This window comes from Emydura macquarii, unplaced genomic scaffold (assembly GCF_026122565.2).
Source record: "Emydura macquarii macquarii isolate MOO-44397 ecotype Brisbane River unplaced genomic scaffold, CSIRO-AGI_Emac_v2 contig_1253, whole genome shotgun sequence".
Classification (NCBI taxonomy): Eukaryota; Metazoa; Chordata; order Testudines; family Chelidae; genus Emydura; species Emydura macquarii.
The window spans coordinates 19,123,245-19,141,496 of record NW_027131390.1 but is presented as its reverse complement, the minus strand read 5'-3'; the positions used below and the strand labels follow the sequence as shown (position 1 = coordinate 19,141,496).

The 18,252-nt window shown below is 37.1% G+C and overlaps 1 protein-coding gene across 1 annotated transcript in view; it reads left to right on the top strand.

Moving 5' to 3' along the window:
- Nucleotides 1–16,333, top strand: part of CHIC1 (cysteine rich hydrophobic domain 1) — a 30,060-nt gene extending 13,727 nt beyond the window's left edge. Inside the window, exons 3-6 of the mRNA XM_067548278.1 lie at nucleotides 6,319–6,474; nucleotides 10,483–10,539; nucleotides 10,814–10,873; nucleotides 12,309–16,333. Of these exons, the coding sequence (XP_067404379.1) occupies nucleotides 6,319–6,474; nucleotides 10,483–10,539; nucleotides 10,814–10,873; nucleotides 12,309–12,359 (324 nt within the window). The 3' untranslated portion in view covers nucleotides 12,360–16,333. The remainder of the gene's footprint in view (nucleotides 1–6,318; nucleotides 6,475–10,482; nucleotides 10,540–10,813; nucleotides 10,874–12,308) is intronic.
- Nucleotides 16,334–18,252: the final 1,919 nt, after the last annotated feature.

Here is an 18,252-nt window from a genome sequence, read left to right as displayed (position 1 = left end):
AAAGCTACAGATTCAGTGTGACAACAAATGGGTATGGTCCACAAGAATGTGTGTTCTGGCAGGCATTGTATTGGTAAATTGGCACAATATTATGTGTTTCATCAATAATACATCCGTTATTAATTTCTTGATGTGAAAAATGCTACATCTTCATTGGGTTACAGAATTTCAGATACCAAATGGGCAGAAACTTTTTAAATAAACACCTATAGTACGTATTTGTACTAACATGGTATGAATGCCTATAAAATACATGGATTTTAAAACCCAGTTTTTATCTGTTGAAAAGCATTTGTTCTTTAATTTGTGATAAAGGTTGCTGAGATGTTAATTAAATGTAAATTGACATGAACAGAAATATATTGTTCCTGTCTACCTGAAGGTGACTCACCTTGGTATCTAGTACCACAACTTAAGTTTCTAATGGAGAAAAATATCTCTGATTCACAGACATATTTTTCTTTGCTTGGTTTCTACAACTGTGGAAAAAAGACTTACATACTAGTGACATCTATGTAACTCCATTGCCTTCAGTAGGTTTGCACAAGGTGATGTATGTGGTTGAAACTTGGTGAACAAAGCTGTGTCTGATGCAGAAGAGAGACTAGAATCCAGTTTCCACTCCTTTAGCAAAGTTGGCTAGGCAGCGCTAGCAGGAGCAAAAAGTAGTAACTTATTTCTGTCGCTTAAAGTGAACAGATATGTCTCTGAAAACACAAATGCTTAACTCATCTTGAATGGAAAGGTGCCATTTGTGTAGTCACACTTCAGAATAGAGCCATAATTTAAGGCACTAATTTCAGTTAATTTCCTTAAAAGTTAACACCACAAGCTCATTAATGTGTTCAACCTCAGCCTGCCTGGAGAATAAGCATCTGTGACTGCAAAAATTGTATCTTACTGGCCTGTGCAGCAGTCCACCGAGGCTTATTTCTTTTAATACAAAATTTGCATTAAGAGTACAGGTGAAATGTTGTTATGGAATTATATCCAATTTTCACAGTCTCACACAGGTTAAAGATTGGGAAAAGACCCATTAAATCTTCTGTTCCACCTTCCTGCTAGTGCAAGATTTCTTCTTACACTATATATTATTCTTTTTCCATTTTTTTTAAATATCCCAAGCTAGAGGTGTTCCTGGGCTTCCCCCATTTCTCTTGTTGATTGTTTTGTGTGCCATGCTCCTTAATTTTAAAATTAATATTAAAACCATCCAAAAATAGCTGTGACTATAAACTAATTTCCTTTATTCCAGTGAAAGATCTGGCGTAGAAAATATATTTTAAATGTTGATATTTTAATCCCTATTCACTGGAATTGTGAAAAGAATTAATTGAATAATCTGTTTTTAAAAAAAGTTGTATATACACTGTATTTGAACTTGTCCGTTTGTCAGAGAATGCAAGCTTGTTTCCGTAGCAAGAAAAAGTAAATACTCTTCTAAAATATTCACTGCATGATTATTCATTCATACTACCATAAAGCACCACCCTGATTAATGTTCTTTTGTTAACTGGCAGCAAGCCTGACTTACGAGCAAACCCATATCACCCCTGACTTTAATGATCAGTAATCCAAATGGTCAGGAAACAGCTGTTTGTGTGTTTTTGGCACCCACTGCTGCAGTCTTTTCCATGTTCTTAGCTCTTAGGAGGTAGCAGGATCAGATCTTCAGCATTTCCTGCCCCTCCTCTGCAGATGTGAAAGAACAAAGGTGGCAGTGAAACTGATATATTTCTGGTGTACAGAAATTGTGGGAGGGAATGAAGTAAGATTTGGTGAGGTTGTGAGGGGGATGCTCATGCTCTGTGGAAAACCCAATTCTTGGGAACGTCTAGTGGCCAGGAAAGAAACCCTCTAGTCCTTTCTCATCAATTGGGATGGATGGTATGTTTGTGGGAGAGGGGATTTTGCCTTAATGATAAACAAAGATTCATAACCTCATATAACAATCCATTTACTGTACACTTCTAAAAAGTACTTACAATGGTAGCAATGATTTCTGTTCATTAAAGTAAATTGACACTAATATCAGTTACATCTTTGATTGTAGTTGTTCTAGGATTGACTCAGCTGTTGCGATGATTAACATTAAAAGAATATCTATAGAATTAAATCTCATCATATTAAAACCTAATAATAGGGAAATGTTTTGATAGTCAATACTCTAGAAAAATAAAAGTTTCCTTTTTAAATATCAAGTATCTTGGAGAAGGGTCTAGTCATTGGATTTTGGAAAGCTCTTCAGGGTCTGAACATGGATGCAAAAAGATTTGCCTAAGAGTAGAACAGCCAAGTACTCTACGAGTTTGAGGCAGTCTCCAAATCTACATGTTTCAACTTCTAAAAATAGTAGAAAGAATAGGGGCAAACAGACGTCCAATAACGTGCATTGGTCCTCTTGGTCTAGTAGTGACTTGCTGAAGATTGTTTCTAATTATGAAATATCTCCTTCACTGGAGTAGTTCAGAAATTTGCAAGGTGCATTCACTCCTTGATGGTTTACAATGACACGTCAGACTCTGCAACTAGGTCCCAGGTTATGACCATTGTTGTCCACATCATGGCTGGCTGTGTAATTCTGCAGTCAGATTAATAGTCAGATCAATGAGACTGGGAAGCAACAGAAGCTGCTTTAAAAAAAAAAAAAAAGGTTCTGGGTCCAGCATAATTCTTCACCACAATATTCAAGGGTGCAGGGGATTTTTTAGTCTTTGCAGAAACAGTCATCCATCTTGGTCCATCAGCTTCTTCTGCACTTCCAGTGAAACAGAAGGTCTAGAACCAGTTTTAATCTCCCTATTGTGCAGGTGTTCACAGGCACTGCAGAATAACCAGTTTCTCTCTCCAGGTCAGTGGGTGTTGGAGTTCTTGAATGGAGATATACTTTACAGTTTGAGTTCAGGCCAAATCTTAACTCCCAGTCATTCTATATCTTGTAGTACACCACTTCAGGATATATTAACACCTCGTGAAAATTTAGAATACAAAATTGGTGCTGGTGCCAAAGCTTCACTAAATCACTGAGCAGTATAATTCCTGCTTTAGATTCCAAAGATTGCCAGGACTCATCCTCCCACATCTTGAAAAGAGAAGCACAGGAAACACCTCATCAGGTTCAATGGGGGAGATTACCTCAATCAGTCAAATTGGAAGCTACAAAGTGGTTTGTGTCTGGCAGTTGTGGTTGCCAACTTTTGTCAACGAGGCCTGAAGTTGTTTCCATATTAGACATCTTGCTTCTAAGAGTCAACTTGTTGGGGCATGATTAATTTTGTAAGGATCACTTGTTCTCTGACCAACACTCAAGTTGAGTGTACATGGGGAAATTTGGTCTTCGTGCCACTCAGGTTCTGACACTTAAGAGCTTTTCTGAATTCTTGGAAGGCACTGGTTTGCCTCCTGTAAGAAGAGTTGTGCACGTCTGTTCTAACAGGTGTTGTCAGTGACTAGATCTAAGGAATTTATATTAAACATTAAGTGGTTGGGATGGAGGGCTTCATGCTTTTGTTCCTGTGATCCAGCAAAGGCAGTGGATATTCACTCAGATAACATCTGTCAATACGTAGTTTATTTGAATAGGCAGGGTCATCAGTCTTCTGTGTTGTATCAACAAGCAGTGCATTTGGGATGCTAGTGCGTCCCTAAGTGTACTGACTTCAACTTGCATTTTGGCAGTAGTGAAGAACATCCTCGCTTCTAAGTTGCATATGGTAAAATCAATGCAAGGGGTCTTCAGAGAGTTTAGCAAATTTCTTCTCTGTCAAATGTCATCTGGGAGTAGTTGCTTTACCATGAGTCAGAGTACTGTGTATCCCATGCCCTTTCCAAGATATTCATGATCACAGCTTGATGTCAAATGTGTGTGTGACATTGGAGAAGAGAATGCACATATGTATCCTATTACTAAAAGTTCTCAGGAATATATAGTTAAAAGGGCCAAGGGATTCTGGTTGGGCTCACCAGATGTTTTCAGTTCTGTTAGCTCTCCTCCTGCTTGCAGTTTTTTTATTAAAGGTTTATTATTAAAGGTTCCTTCCCTGATGGCTATACCATCTGCCAGAAGATATTCAGAACTGCCATATTTAATGGCAGATTTTCCTTGTGCAAATTTTCACACAGTTGATGAATAGTCCTAATATTGCGTACCAAATTCTTGACTTTTTACTAGAACTTTTTTTTTATATCAGTTTTTTTGTCAGTGTTTTTCGAAGCCATGAGATCATCTGTGTTAATCTTTGCTGTACACCTTGCTTGTTGAGAAGGCTGATGATTATTTCCTGGACAGGACAAAATCTCTTAAGAAATCCTCAAAACTGGGTGGGTTGGCTTTTGAAGTTTTGGTTGTCGTTAAAAAGGAACTGAGAAACAGTTTGAGTGGGGGGCCTTTATACCATTGGGTTTAAAATGCTGGAATAGGGTCATGCAGCCATTAGGGAAGCTCAGGCATACAGTCTTGCAGTGTGATTCTGCAGAGACAATACATAAGTTACTGAGGTAAGCATCCTCTTTTTCAGCCCTCTTCCCCCAAAGAATAGGCCTTCAAAAATAAGTGTTGTTTTGAGAAAATAAAGTAACACATACTAAAATGTATCAGATGAAATATCAGAACTGTTATAATCTACAGTGCTGCTTTAAATTGTTTTATCGTGAAAAAGACTTTGCAGTCTCAGATAATATCCCAATAAGCCATAGGGATACAGAGTCTAGGGTTGTCTATCCTTACAAATTTGCTTTGTTCAAGTCTTGTTTTGGCTATTAATGGAGACTTTAAAAGGTGAAGACACTCTTGTGCTTCCACTGCTTTGTAACCAAAATAATCCTGAGTCTTGCTTTGTGACACTTGCAGTAGTTAATCATTTCATTGGATGGGGGTGTTGTAATTGTGGGGTTTTGTAAGTGAAAGGGGAGTAAATTTACCTCACTTTGTATCACAGTCTTGGTAAGCTTTTGGTCATGAAGACCTTGGCCAAGGTGTTCCAGACTGATTAGTGATTTGGGGGGTCCTTGGTTAGTGAGTGTTTCACTTGAACTTTAAAGGGCCCTAACTTTCCCAAAGTGCTGAACATCCACTTTTTGAAAATCAGACAATTTTAAAGTCTTTCAAGTTAAGCACCCACTGATTGAGGTATCCAGAACCACCAGTCACTTTTTTTTTTCTGGGGACCCCCCCCTTTGAAAATATTTCAGGCTGTGATGGCTCCCGCACCCCCCCACCCCCCGCTACCCCCCCCCCCCCAAAAAAGTGATGATCCATGCCATGCCATGCCATGCCATACCATCCTTACTTCTGCACTGCTGCTGGGGGTGGCACTGGTTTCAGAGCACCCAGCCAGCAGCTGCTGCTCTCTGGCCACCCTGCTCTGAAGGGCTCTGGCTGTCAGCCCTGCATGGGGCTGACAGTCACAGCCATGGCATGTGCAGAGGCTGACCACTCATGATCCCCCCCCAAAATATCCTTGCGACCCCTTGAGGGGTGCCGACCCCAGTTTGAGAACCCCTGCTTTAGAAAATCTTGGCCGGTGTTTGTAACTTATTTCTCTCAGAATCAGCCACTCTTCATAGTATGACACTGTAGCAAGCAAGAAAATAGGAAGGAATGCATCTAATGCTTCAATTCTTCGTATCGCTGTGCAGCATGCTGCTGATCCTAGGCAAGTTTTATACTCGGCATAGTTATTATAACCCGCGTTCCCTTTTTGGTTACAGTGGGATGGGACCAATTAGTAATTTTTCAGTAATTTGTTCCTGGATGAAATGTTTCCATTTCTATTGGCAAACACAGCTTTTCCCTCCAAAGAGAGTGCAACTTCACATGCATATTAGAAGCTTGCGATAGGGAGAAATTAGGCACAGTGAACACTTGTTGTGAGTGAGAAATGGCTCCTTCTTACATACAAAGTTGCCTCTTGTTTCCATGGAAACAAAAATGTGTCTTTCATCAGATTTTTTGTCAATGTCACCGATTTTGTGTGTTGCTTGGCTCTGTTCCTAATCTAGTTTTACAGGAGATGGTTGTGTTATCGACACAACTGATTTATTAACAGCTACAAGAGAACATGGGAAGAAATTCTTCTAACTTAATGCAATTAGCATTTTTACATAAAGAAAACTTTCAAGCACACATGGTAAATGGACTTGATTTAGGAAGGTGAACTTTCACACTACCTGTACTAGCAATGTTTTTGGAGGATTTATGTAGCTTTGTTCACACTTAATATCTGTACCCATGTCACTTGTGTTGTAATCCATGGAACCAGTGACTAAGGAAGCACATCTGCAGTGGTTTCCAGGTAAAGTTTGCCATTTCTTTTGTAGGTTGCTCCAGAAGAATTTAAGACTAGTATCAACCGTGTGAATGCATGTTTAAAGAAGAATCTCCCTGTCAATGTAAAATGGCTGCTTTGTGGCTGTCTGTGCTGCTGCTGCACGCTGGGTTGCAGCCTGTGGCCTGTTATCTGTCTTAACAAAAGAGTAAGTACACATTTCAAAGTTGCATTGTGACCAAAAATTGACAACTGCTACTAACGTTAAATAACCTTTAAGTAACAATGCCTTTCTTTATTTTGAAACCTCTTTCTGTATCCCCAGTTGCCATCATAAGTCTCCCCTTTTTTAACTGGTGTAATATGTCTGGCTAGCTGTTAATCTTTGTAGAAAATAGTTTAAAAAAATATATACATACATAAAGTAAACAATGCTGAATTATGTTAATAACAATGAGTTGTGCTGGAGCAGCAGCTAATGGGCCAGAGAACATCCTAAACAGACTGAAATCTTCCAGTGTTTCTTCTTTCCTCCCAGACACAAATTTCTAAAAGATAAAAATTATTTCACTTTGTACCTTAAACATTCTGGACTTTTTGTTTAGCTGACATATTTTATTCTGCTTCTATTAATATTAAGAGCAAGCTGGATTTTTCCAACATTCAGAGTATTTCAAGAGTCCCCTCTTTTTCTACAGATAATATCTCAACAAGATGCTTGATAACCAGTAATATTTCCTTTGTAATCAGTGTCCAAAATATATTTGTCAAAAAAATAACATTCTAGGGAGAGTGAGGAGAATATGATCCTATGCTTCTAACCTTTGTTTTTTAGAATCTGAACACCACAATGATTGACATATTGGAAATTCATAAATGTTGCATACAAATGGTAATAAAACTTTGGTTATTATCCACAAATTAAACAGCTACAGTATGCAGATGTGTCAGAAGCAGAATAACTTTTTTTGGCTTAGCCAGTTTAAAGGAAGGAAAAGACTGAATAAGAACTCATCCTCAGTGTGAGGTGTAAATTCAACTGCAGAAAGGTACTTTAAATCCTAACAGAAGGCCTTTATGTTCAGTTATGACTTATCTCTGGAGGATTTTTAACGGTATAAATCAATGAATGGGCACATGTTAGAGAGAAAATGATAAACCCTCTACAGTAAACACCTTATGTGATTAAGTGTTGAGTCTGCTTTTACAGAAGATTATAAACCAATTTGTGTGTGTACACAATACACTATCATTTAAATATATATAAACTGTGCTGTAAAAGTTATTAATTTGTAACTAAATACATGATCACAATCTTCAAGACATGAACCTCATACAGTAGAATAAGCTATAAAGCAGGTACATCATTTTAAAAAGTCAAATTTTAAACTTAAATTTTCATACTGAGAAAAACTACTTAGTCACCATTTCTTATACAAGAAATAACTTTGGACAAAAGTATACAAATTACAAAACCAAAGCCAACTTTTTATTACTTAAATGTTAACATTTAAAAAGATTACCGCAAGTCAATATTTATGAACCCTTCACATCGTCACTTCTCTTTGTAAACCCTGTGTACATTGCACAACTTATTAAAGGAAGAAACATTATATTCCTTCATCCATTGTGAATTAAAGCTAATGTTATATAGACAGTCAAAAGGTTGGGCCATTTCTCCCATTGTCTAGCTTTGTTTCTGTCTCTGGTTAGCTAACTGTGAAAAGGAAAGTGCACTAAACTCCACCCCCAAAAAACCCTACAGGTTGTATCACATGCAGAGCGACGTGATTTGGCAGCTCCTTCAACTTGCTCATGAAAGTAAGAATAATAGAATTACTTGGAGTGAAGCATATTGTAGGCAGGCATTTCCCCATGCACCTCCTCCAGATCATACTAGTTCTGCCTTGCAGCATCCCTCATATTATTATTTTTGCACCTTGCTTAATTAGAGAGAACCAAAATATGTGAATTTTTTTGTTTTTTTTATAGAGGACAAAGCTTGGCTGAGGTGTACAAGGAGATAATACATTTAATGTTTGACCTCATAAGGATTCCAGGATTGAAAAGCATAGTGCTTTAACCCTTTGGGCTGCTGTCATACAGCGGGCTCCTCCTGTAGTGCCCTTCTGTGGCAAGACGTACACAACATCTGTGCCTGTCCCCCGAAAAGCTCTCCAGGCACTCTAACCTAGTCTTGGTTTACACTGAAAACTTAGACCATCATAGCTTTGTCAGTCAGGGACATGAAAAAACTACACACCCTTGCAACATAGCTATGCCAACAAAAAATCCTAGTGTTGATACAGCTGTGCTGATATAAGAGTGCTTGTGTCAGCATAGTTAACATTGTTTGGGAAGGTGGCATTCCCATACACTTGCAGAAAAATTCCTTCTGTCCGCATACACTGGGGGATATGCCAGGATGTGCACTGTAGTGTAGACATAGCCCTTGTCTAATGCTACACAGCATTCATCAATGTATTTGAATGCTTCGCAAGTATTTAAAATAGAAATAACACTTGTATCATTTATACAGAGTGATCTGGATTGGGGGGTAGGGAGAAAGAGGCTGCATCCTGGAAAGCAGTAATTCTGAAAAAGATTTAGGTGTGATGACAAACATCCATATGAACATGAGCTCCCAGTCCAATGCTTCGGCCAAAAGGGTTAATGTAATCCTTAACGGTATAAACAGGTGTATATAGAGTAAGAGTAGGGCAATCCTATTGCACTGATAAGACCACTACACTTGAACTGGAAACAATATTCCAGTAAACACTTCAAAAAAAAAAAAAAAAAAAAAGTTGAAAAAGTGGAGAGGATTCAGAGAAGAGCTATAAAAATTATTTGAGGACAGGAAAACATGCCCTACAGTGAAAGACTGTAGATTTATCTATTTAGTTTATTGAAGACAGGGTTAAGTGACCTGATCATTGTCTAAAAATACCCACATGGTAAGATGTCTGATAGTGAAAGGTTCTCTAATCTAACAAAGGCATAACAAGATCCAATGGCTGGAGTTTGAAGCTAGACCAACTCAAACTGGAAATAAAGTGCAAATTTTAAAAATGAGGGTAGTTTAACAATTGGGAAAAATTATAAAGGGAAATGGTGGATTTTCCCCCACTTGAAATCTTTAAATTAAGATTGGATGTCTTTCTAAAAGAGATGCTCTAACTCAACCACAGTTATTGGGTTTGACTCAGGAATTACTGGGTGAAATTTTATGGCCTGTGTCAGGGCCAGGGGTCTGACTAAATCACAACCCTTGTGGCCTTGAAATCTGTGGATCTGTCTTTTTTTCCTTTTCAACCACTGGTGAAATAGTTTGATTAGTTTAAGAAACTAATTTTCCATTTAGCTCTGCAAGTGGCTATTTCGAAGGGTTGTTTTTTTTTTTTTTTCCAGAAGTGAGTTCCATTTTGTTGGTCCAGCTCCTGTGTATGTTCTGTCTTCTGTACTTGTGATTCACCCAGTGTGTTAAGAGTTCCTTTGTTCTAGTGAAACATAACCATCATGGAATGTCTGAACTGGCTGCAAGATAGGTGATCTGTTAGGTACCTATGGCCAGTCCCTTAGAGGATTTTGAGTATCAGGACAGAGACCTTGAATTGAACTCTATTTACTGGGGAGCCAATGCAGAGAGCAGAGTACCAGGATGATACATTCAGGATCCTATGTCACTAAGGATACAGGTGCTGAGTTTTGTATCAACTGGAGCTTTTTTCAGCATGTGTGGTTTCATTCCTACATATGAGTTGCAATATTGGAGCTCAGAGGTCAGAACTGTGAGGATCACTGTGACCAGGTCAGATGAGTTGTAATCTTTTGACCAGTAGTAGATGAAAGATGGAATTTTGCTGAATTAACTACTTGGGCATCCAGAAATATTGAGTCTAAGATGACTCTAAAATTACAGTTGAGAAAGATAGTTGGAATGATGGAGCTCCTAAATATATAGAGAAATTATAGTCTATAATTCTGATGAGATGCCACTACTCCGCCACCCTATAGTCTATGCTTGAGACAGGTGGAGTTGAGAAGGCAAGACTTTTCTAAGGTGAAATTCTTTCTTTGTTTAGCTATCCTTTCCTAAAACCTATGTTACCACTTTAAATGTGATTCTTGAGAGCTGCAAATATAACTTTAAGACCTTTGGGAATGAGGCTGGCAACTGAGCAATTTCCAATATAATGTTGGCATTCTTTCCTAGACTAGAAGATCAATTCAGAAGTTGTTAGAATGGGAAAATAACAGACTCTATCATAAGGTAAGAAATATTAAGGACTAGAATCTATACATTTCTTTTTTCCACTTTTGTTTAGAATTAATACGATATTGCGCAATTGGTATACATGAATGTTTTTAGCTTGTTTAGGACTGGAGCTAAAGTATTACATTCAATGTACACCTTAAAGTGTATGAAATGTAAAAAGGCATGCTTGAGGTCTTAACCAGTTAGATATTGCTGAAGCTTATATTCTGCTGTTGATGAGAAATAATGCAATGGTATACATTTAATCCCACAATCATTATTTTCTTAGCTTGGTTTGCACTGGAAGCTGAGTAAAAGGAAATGTGAAACTAGCAATATGATGGAATATGTAAGTATTCTTTTTCTGTTACATTTTTAGTATCTGTCACTACAGTGTGATATAATCATTGAAATATCTGGTAGTTAATGACTCTTTACCCTTCAGTCTTCTCAGGATTAATTCATTCTCAGCTGACACACACACAGCCTTTGGAAACTCACCATTTGTGTCACTACAGAAATTCTTGGCTAGTCGAATGAAACAATCCTATTTTGACACACAAATATGGCAACATAGGACAGCTGCTTCATGTAGTAAAACTTAGACATTGTCATCTGAAAACATTGCCTGCTCAGAGCTGCACTGTAAGTGATTTGTGTTGAATTGTAGTCTGTAGGAGCCCTATCTGTCATAGCGAGGTTACAAACCCCCACCGCTTCTTAACACTTCCTCACTTCCTCTCCACCTGTTGAACAGTCACTGAACAAACCTCTCCCTTTCTCCATTATTAAAGTAGCTGTAAATAATTCACAAGTTGCTACTATAGCATAGATTTAGAAGTATTTGATTTTTTTTTTTAGTTTTTTGGCTAGTTCATCAAATTTATGTTGGTTTGCATTTGCCTAGAATTTTGACCAAGATAGTGAATCAATCTAAGAAAGTAGAGTTCAAGATGTTCATCTTGTTTGACCATATTCCCCTCTTCAGATGGGCATAAAAGTTGCCTTTTATACTTCAGGGAAGGTCACTTAGCCAAAAACTTTGTTGTATACCATAGGTCTACTCTTATAAGGACATGAAACAATGAACAAAGCATGAATTCACAGGAGCCTAGTAAATATGTAAAAGATGTAGCTAGTAGAAAAGAGATCATAGAATAGTAAGCAATATGTGATAGTTTGCAGCTGTGGCCTAGCATGTAGTGGAGCGCATGAAAAACTCATGATCTAGATCGGGATTGGCTACAAAAACTAGTAGACCAATCATAGTGTGTGATATGATGTATTAAGTGTGTGTATAAACTGATTCATGATTATGTATTTTGGATGTGTTGTATACCCCATACCTCCATCCTTACACTTGACCCTGATCAACTCCAGTGTAGTTTGAGTGTATACCGATAAAGAAACCTCAGTGATGAGCCTGGAGTTGAACTGATTTCTTGGATCCCAGAAAACTGGATAAAGTGTTCTCCCCCAACTGGATGAGGTGTTCTTGATAAGCCAAATGGAAAACGTTGTGAGGGAATCACAACACCTACATTGTCCTCTCCAATGGGACCCAGGACAGAAGGACTTGTCTCAGTACCTGATTTTGTTAGCTTATGTATCTGGGAAAGTTTTTTCTTTAAAATATTGATAACACATGTCTGGATGGCACAGGTTCTGCACATTTCAAGTCCAGTAGCAAGCACATGGCAATAAATGTGTATAGGACTGCATTGACGTTATTCCAATGAAATAATTTGGTTGGTTAATACTTTGTGTTTTTTCTTCTTCAACAGGTAATACTAATAGAATTCTTACCAAAATATCCCATTTTTCGACCTGACTGAGGAGCAGTATTCAGTCTTTCATGTTACCTGCCATTTCCTACTCTCAGTGCCTTGTAGATGATTTTGGAAAGAAGATGATCTACTTTACTGTGACTTAAAAATGTTATTTGGTAGAATATCTTCCTTGCTATGTTATTTTCTTTTGTTTAAGAAGAAAACAATTTGCACATTTTTTATGTTTTATGAGGCTTCTATGTTGCACTCTGAATTTTTAACGTTAACAATAACAGATATAGTTGCCACTAAGACTCTAACATCAGTGCTGCTTAAAACTTGTTCTGAGCATGCTGCCTTATTAATTTCCATACTTGCTGTCTCCACATGTACAATATGATACAGAGTTAAGATGTATTTCATTTTAAATTTCTCTAAATCCTCAATAGAAATATCCAAGTAAGCTTCCAATAGTTAGTATAACTTTTACTATAACTTGCTTTCATAGGACTTGCAATTAACAGCACTGGTTTTGTCCCGCACTTTGCAAAATCATCACTTACATTAGAGGGTTAATTATTTTACCTGTTGTGGATTTGTAAATAGTGCCTCGTTACATAAAGTAAAGTGTGGTATGCCAAGGTTTACAGAATGTAATATAGCTCTTATTGTATTGTCAACAGTTCTACATAGATTTATTAATGACATTTATTAGCATCCTTCTGATTGTATGGACCCATTCATATGCCATTTTATGGTAAAGCCATAATGAGTTTGTATATACTATCAGGTGTAGGACTCAGATGCACTTTGTTAGTAAATGCATGAAAAATGCATATCATTTCTGTGTTTCTTCGCAGGTTTTTCAGGTATCTTGGTTAGCACCTGAAATAAGAACCTTAAGTATTTTCATCTTTGGGAAAAGTTGTATTTGTGGAGTAGACCGCAACTAATATATTATCAAACTATCCTAAAAGCTTACTTTTAAGACACAAATATATGGAAGTCAGGAAAAAATGTTTAAAAAAAAAAAAGCAAAGAAACAAATTTAAAGTAATTGGACTGAATTGTTATAACTAAAGCCAACTACTTTGGACAGGTAAATCAATATAAAAGAGACATTAAACTTATTATTTTTATAGCACAGTGGTACCTGATATTATTTTTTTACATATTAAGCAGTTAACTAAAACAGCATCCTTTCCAAACTCTACTATAAAAATCAAAGACATTCCACCACAAATGGATGTTGAATCATTTTACCAGGTTTATATATAAAACTTTTGGTTAGCTATAATCAACCAGTGGCTGAAAAGCCACAAATAGCTCTCTTGGAATCTGCAAATTCAGTCAAAACTCTCCTTGCTTTGCCTAATCTCAAGCAGAGCACTGATCACAGGAGCACTCCTCACACTGTCTGGTTATGGAAGATCAGATTGGGTAATGGCGAGCAAATGAAAAACAACTGCAGGATCCCTTCCTGTTCTAACTAGGAATGAGAGAAAAAGGAGCAGCGTGCATATTGTCAGACAGAATAACAGAGAACCACAAAGCAATTATTTGATGCAAGCCATGATGAGTTGGTATTTGCCTCAAGAAGCTTTATCGTAACTTAGTGTCCAGGCATTGTTTTACTGTTGTTTGGACTTTTTGTGATGCTATTTGATGCTTAAGTTTTCCAGTCCAGGTTGGTTAGAGACTTACCTCTGAAATGTTAATCCATACTGAAAAGGGATGGTACAAACCCTTGTTGGAATGGAAGAAAGTATTTGTTCAGCCATTGCATTCAAATAGCTGCAGTTGACATGACTTCTAGCAGACCGTTATGACAGTGGTGAGGGACAGAAAACCAGTTACAGGCACATAGTCAAATTCTTCATACTTTTTGTTGCTCCACTGAGGAGCAAGAAACTTCTATATTTGTGATATAATTTCCAACCACAGCTGCCAAGAGTGAAGCTTCAAGATGAGAAATTTGAATGCTGAAATGGATTGTCAGTGTAGTAGACAGGTTTCAGTTCACATTAGTAGAGGAGTGTCAGCTAACTAACTGCATTTTAAAATACTAGAATGTAAGTACTTAAAAAAAATCTACAATAATGTATGATTGCAACTTGCAGCTAAATGTTTTTATTATAGAACTACAAAAAGCGTACATAGTGCCATATTATGTTGAATTATGTATAATGGTGGGAAGCAGAGAGAATGCTTAAAGACTAGGAGAAAATACAGTGCAAAACACAATTGGATTCTGGGCAGTGAGTGTTGCTAATAAAAGAATAATTGTAAGCATTTTTGATCACTTAAAACCTTAAGTAGTGGAAGCTTCTTACTATTATGCTAGAGGTTGTTAATAATTATTCCCTCTCATTTTTGTTAACCAACAGCCCAGAAATCACACCAGTCTCTTTATTTCTTTCTCTCATTTGAATGACTGTATTTTCAGAACGTTCCTCTGCAGCTGAGGGGACAAGAAAGCCAATGAGAATTTGTCACCAGTAGTAGTGAATACTGAATACTCTTCAGTCTCAGAGCTATTAACAGTCCTCCTCCTTATCTTCAAGACTGTGTCTGATTTGAGGATATGCAAGTCAGAATTTTTCCATCTGATTTATAACACATTTTTGTGAAACACTGTGCGTGGCTGAGAGAATACCATGAGCTCTCCCCAGTTAGGAAGTATGTTCAATAGGGTTTTAATTTAAAAGTCTTGCACTTGTACCTGTAGGAAAATGACATATTTAAGAAAATAAATTCTATAGATTTTTGAAATGTCAGCTTACAAATTTAGTTTTCACCCTCCTTAAAATTTAGTTTAAAAATGGGCACCTAAATTTTGCCCAGCTATGAGGCAATACTAGCAAATGGCCAGGAGCATGAGAGCAAAAACAGTAGATTACAGCAAACTTCATCTTAATAAAGAGGTAATTTTGGATCACATTACAGATGTCAGCATACAATACTCTTTGAATCGAAATGACATAGATCATTTTTGTCATTTAAAGATGAAGCTGGCCACAGGTGTTTCTTTAGACTGTGGGCTACATTCTGCCTACAGGTTCTATTTTGACTGCCCTTTTTAATACATGAACATTCATCTGATAGTTTTCAGTCTTAATCTGTATTAGTTTAAAAGCTGTAAGTAAATATAAATTTGTAAAAACCCATCCATGATGAGTAATTGTTAATCAGAGAGGGACCATAGCGATACAACAAAGAGTAGCAGTAACAAAGTGTAGTGCAAATGGAAAGGAAAGTGCCTTGACTTGTTCAAATGAAAGAGAAAATACTGTGCAAGGAGAAGGGAACTAGTAAGTGAATATCTGTAAACTTAATTTGCCACAAATTTCCTAAAAAGTAAGTCTGGAAACATTGTTTACTTAAGTCTTGTTTAAGTTTTGTAAGAATACTTTGATAATTGTTTTCTTTTCCAGACTTCTACATTAGGGAATGTTACAGTGTTATAGAATATTGGCAGAGAAGGAAAACTCTCATCTGCTGGCTTTAAAATGACTTTTTTGAGTCTAGTTTCATGCTGGCCTAAAGAAATATTAAGATGTATATAAATGTGTAGAAAGTTTAGATTTGATTATGTATGAGACTGGAAGCAGAATACATTTTTGCTAAATTTAGTGTAGTCTTGATAAAGTCCATACGCTCTAGATAAGTACAGAAATCTGTATGCAAAAACATGAATATGCGTGTATTAATGTCTCTTGACATCAATTTACTACATTTACCTGTAAACATTAGCATTTGAGCAATAAAAATGTCAAACAGTTAATATTCAATGTAAATAGTTCTGACCATTTTAGTAAACAATGTTGTGTGATATTCCTGTTCTGCAACTTTTTTTGTTTTTGGTGTTTTTATGAAGGTGTAACATTATTTGTAACTCATCAGAAATCTGTTTTTGTTTAAGTTGTATGAAAGGATTTTTAATTGAGTCCTTAACATTTTTATTCTGTTTACAAGTAAATAGCCACTTTTTTTAACAGGACCTCACACCTTGAAGTTTTTCTAATAAAAGCCTAAATAAGCTTTGTCTCTACAATTTACTGCATTGACCTATGCCACTAAAGAAGCTGGAAGTCAGACTTGGTTAATCTGAATCCCTTTTCAAATGTTTTTATTTTATTTAAATTTAAAGATGAAAACATAAATAGTGCAATGTTCTTGTAGAAATGGAGAACACCCTTTTGCGCTTTTTTGTTGTCACATGTAAGTAAGTTTTTTAGGGTTTTTGGTTTTTTTAATTGTCTATTTGAGCCAGCCAGATAGTCATCTACATCAGGGCCTCCACCCTATTTGCCTGCTTGAAGTACCAGGAGTCAGCAAACTTCAAAGGGTCTGCTGGAGTGAGGATGGTGGAGGCCTTAGAATCATTGAGCTGTGCTCTGTCTTCTGCATAGAATCTGTCCATTTGGTTGATACTGGCCTTTTTTCAAGAACTGTTTTCCACTTGACCCTGTGGAGATAGCTCTCTGGGCAATAGGGAACCATAGTTTTGAAGCAAGCCTGTGCCATCTTCAGATTCAAGGCATCCATGATACCTGCTACATCAGAACTCAATGGTGAGGACTTCTCAGAACTGAGAAAAGCAAGTTCTTTTCATTCTGCTGTAGTTCCACATCAGGGGAGCCTTATTAGGGCACAAGAACATGCCTTGTTAGATACATTCACTTTAATAGAAGAGTGTATACGCAGCACAACACTAAAGCATCATTTCCCATCCTATATTTACTGATACACAAACTTTTCTTATGAAAGTGGGATTTTATACATAAGCCCTTTGGCTTTCTATGTAGTGTAACTAACATATGTAAAAATGTTGCTGAAAGCTAGAGCAGTTTTCTAGAGCTCTGCATTTTCTCAATACGTTGGGCAAATGAAAAAGCATTCCAATGTGTGCAGTTCACTGACTAGTATTTCATTACTACAACCAATACTCAAATCCCTCTAAAACAGAACTTATTTTAGCTGCTGGGCCAAATCTCCATTAACCTATGTTGTTCTCACTTGAATTTTTGTGGTTTTAATAGCAAACAGGTCTCGGATTCATGCTAACCCTTGAATAGTGCATGTTGTACCCCATTGTTTCACAAACCATATTACAGATTCTGAAAATGCAGCTGCCTCTGGAGTGGAAAGTGGCACCTAGAAGGACAATGAATTACCACCATGTTGCATTTTTGGGGAAGAAGGGGGGAAAGTGGGCATGAGTCTGTGTATGCGGGCTTCCATTTCCAACCATGGCAGAAGAATGATTTTGTGGTTGAGTAGATTGGGACTCAGGAGATGTGGGATTTAGTTTCAGCTCTTTTACAGATTGATTTACCCAAGCTCATACAGGAAATCAGTGCTTTCATTCCTCTGTAAAATGAGGATATTTCTTTACATCATAGAGATGTAGTGAAGCTTACAGTGCAATTTAAAGTGTAACTGTAGTGAAGGTAGACATACCTGCACTAGCTTTAATCTAGCTAATAGCAAAGACATGTTAGCACAAACTAGCAACCAAGTATAAGCCCACTGGAGACCCGGGTTATTTGTGCCACTGTATCTTCACTGTTGTTATTCGTGCTAGCTAGAATAAAGCTAGCGTGGGTATACCAGTCCACCCTAAAATTACCCTAAATTGCAGTGTAGACTTAGTCTAAATCTGTTACTGTATATGTAGTGCTTAGGTCCTAAAGGGATAAGTGCTGGAGAAAAGATTTGTAATGGAATGAATGGAGAAATCCTTTAATTATATGCCTCTGAAAAATAAAATGGTCTAAACTGCCCAGTGATGATAAATTACATTTGGAAGAATCCCAAAACCAGAGGAGGCGTGGCAGCAGAGAGAGTAAGCCTACCACCAGCAACTGTGATGACATCCATGGTATACAGATTCAATGTTTAGCATCTAATATGCTCCAATTGTGAACGTTGTTGAAAAAGGATTTGAATTAACTAT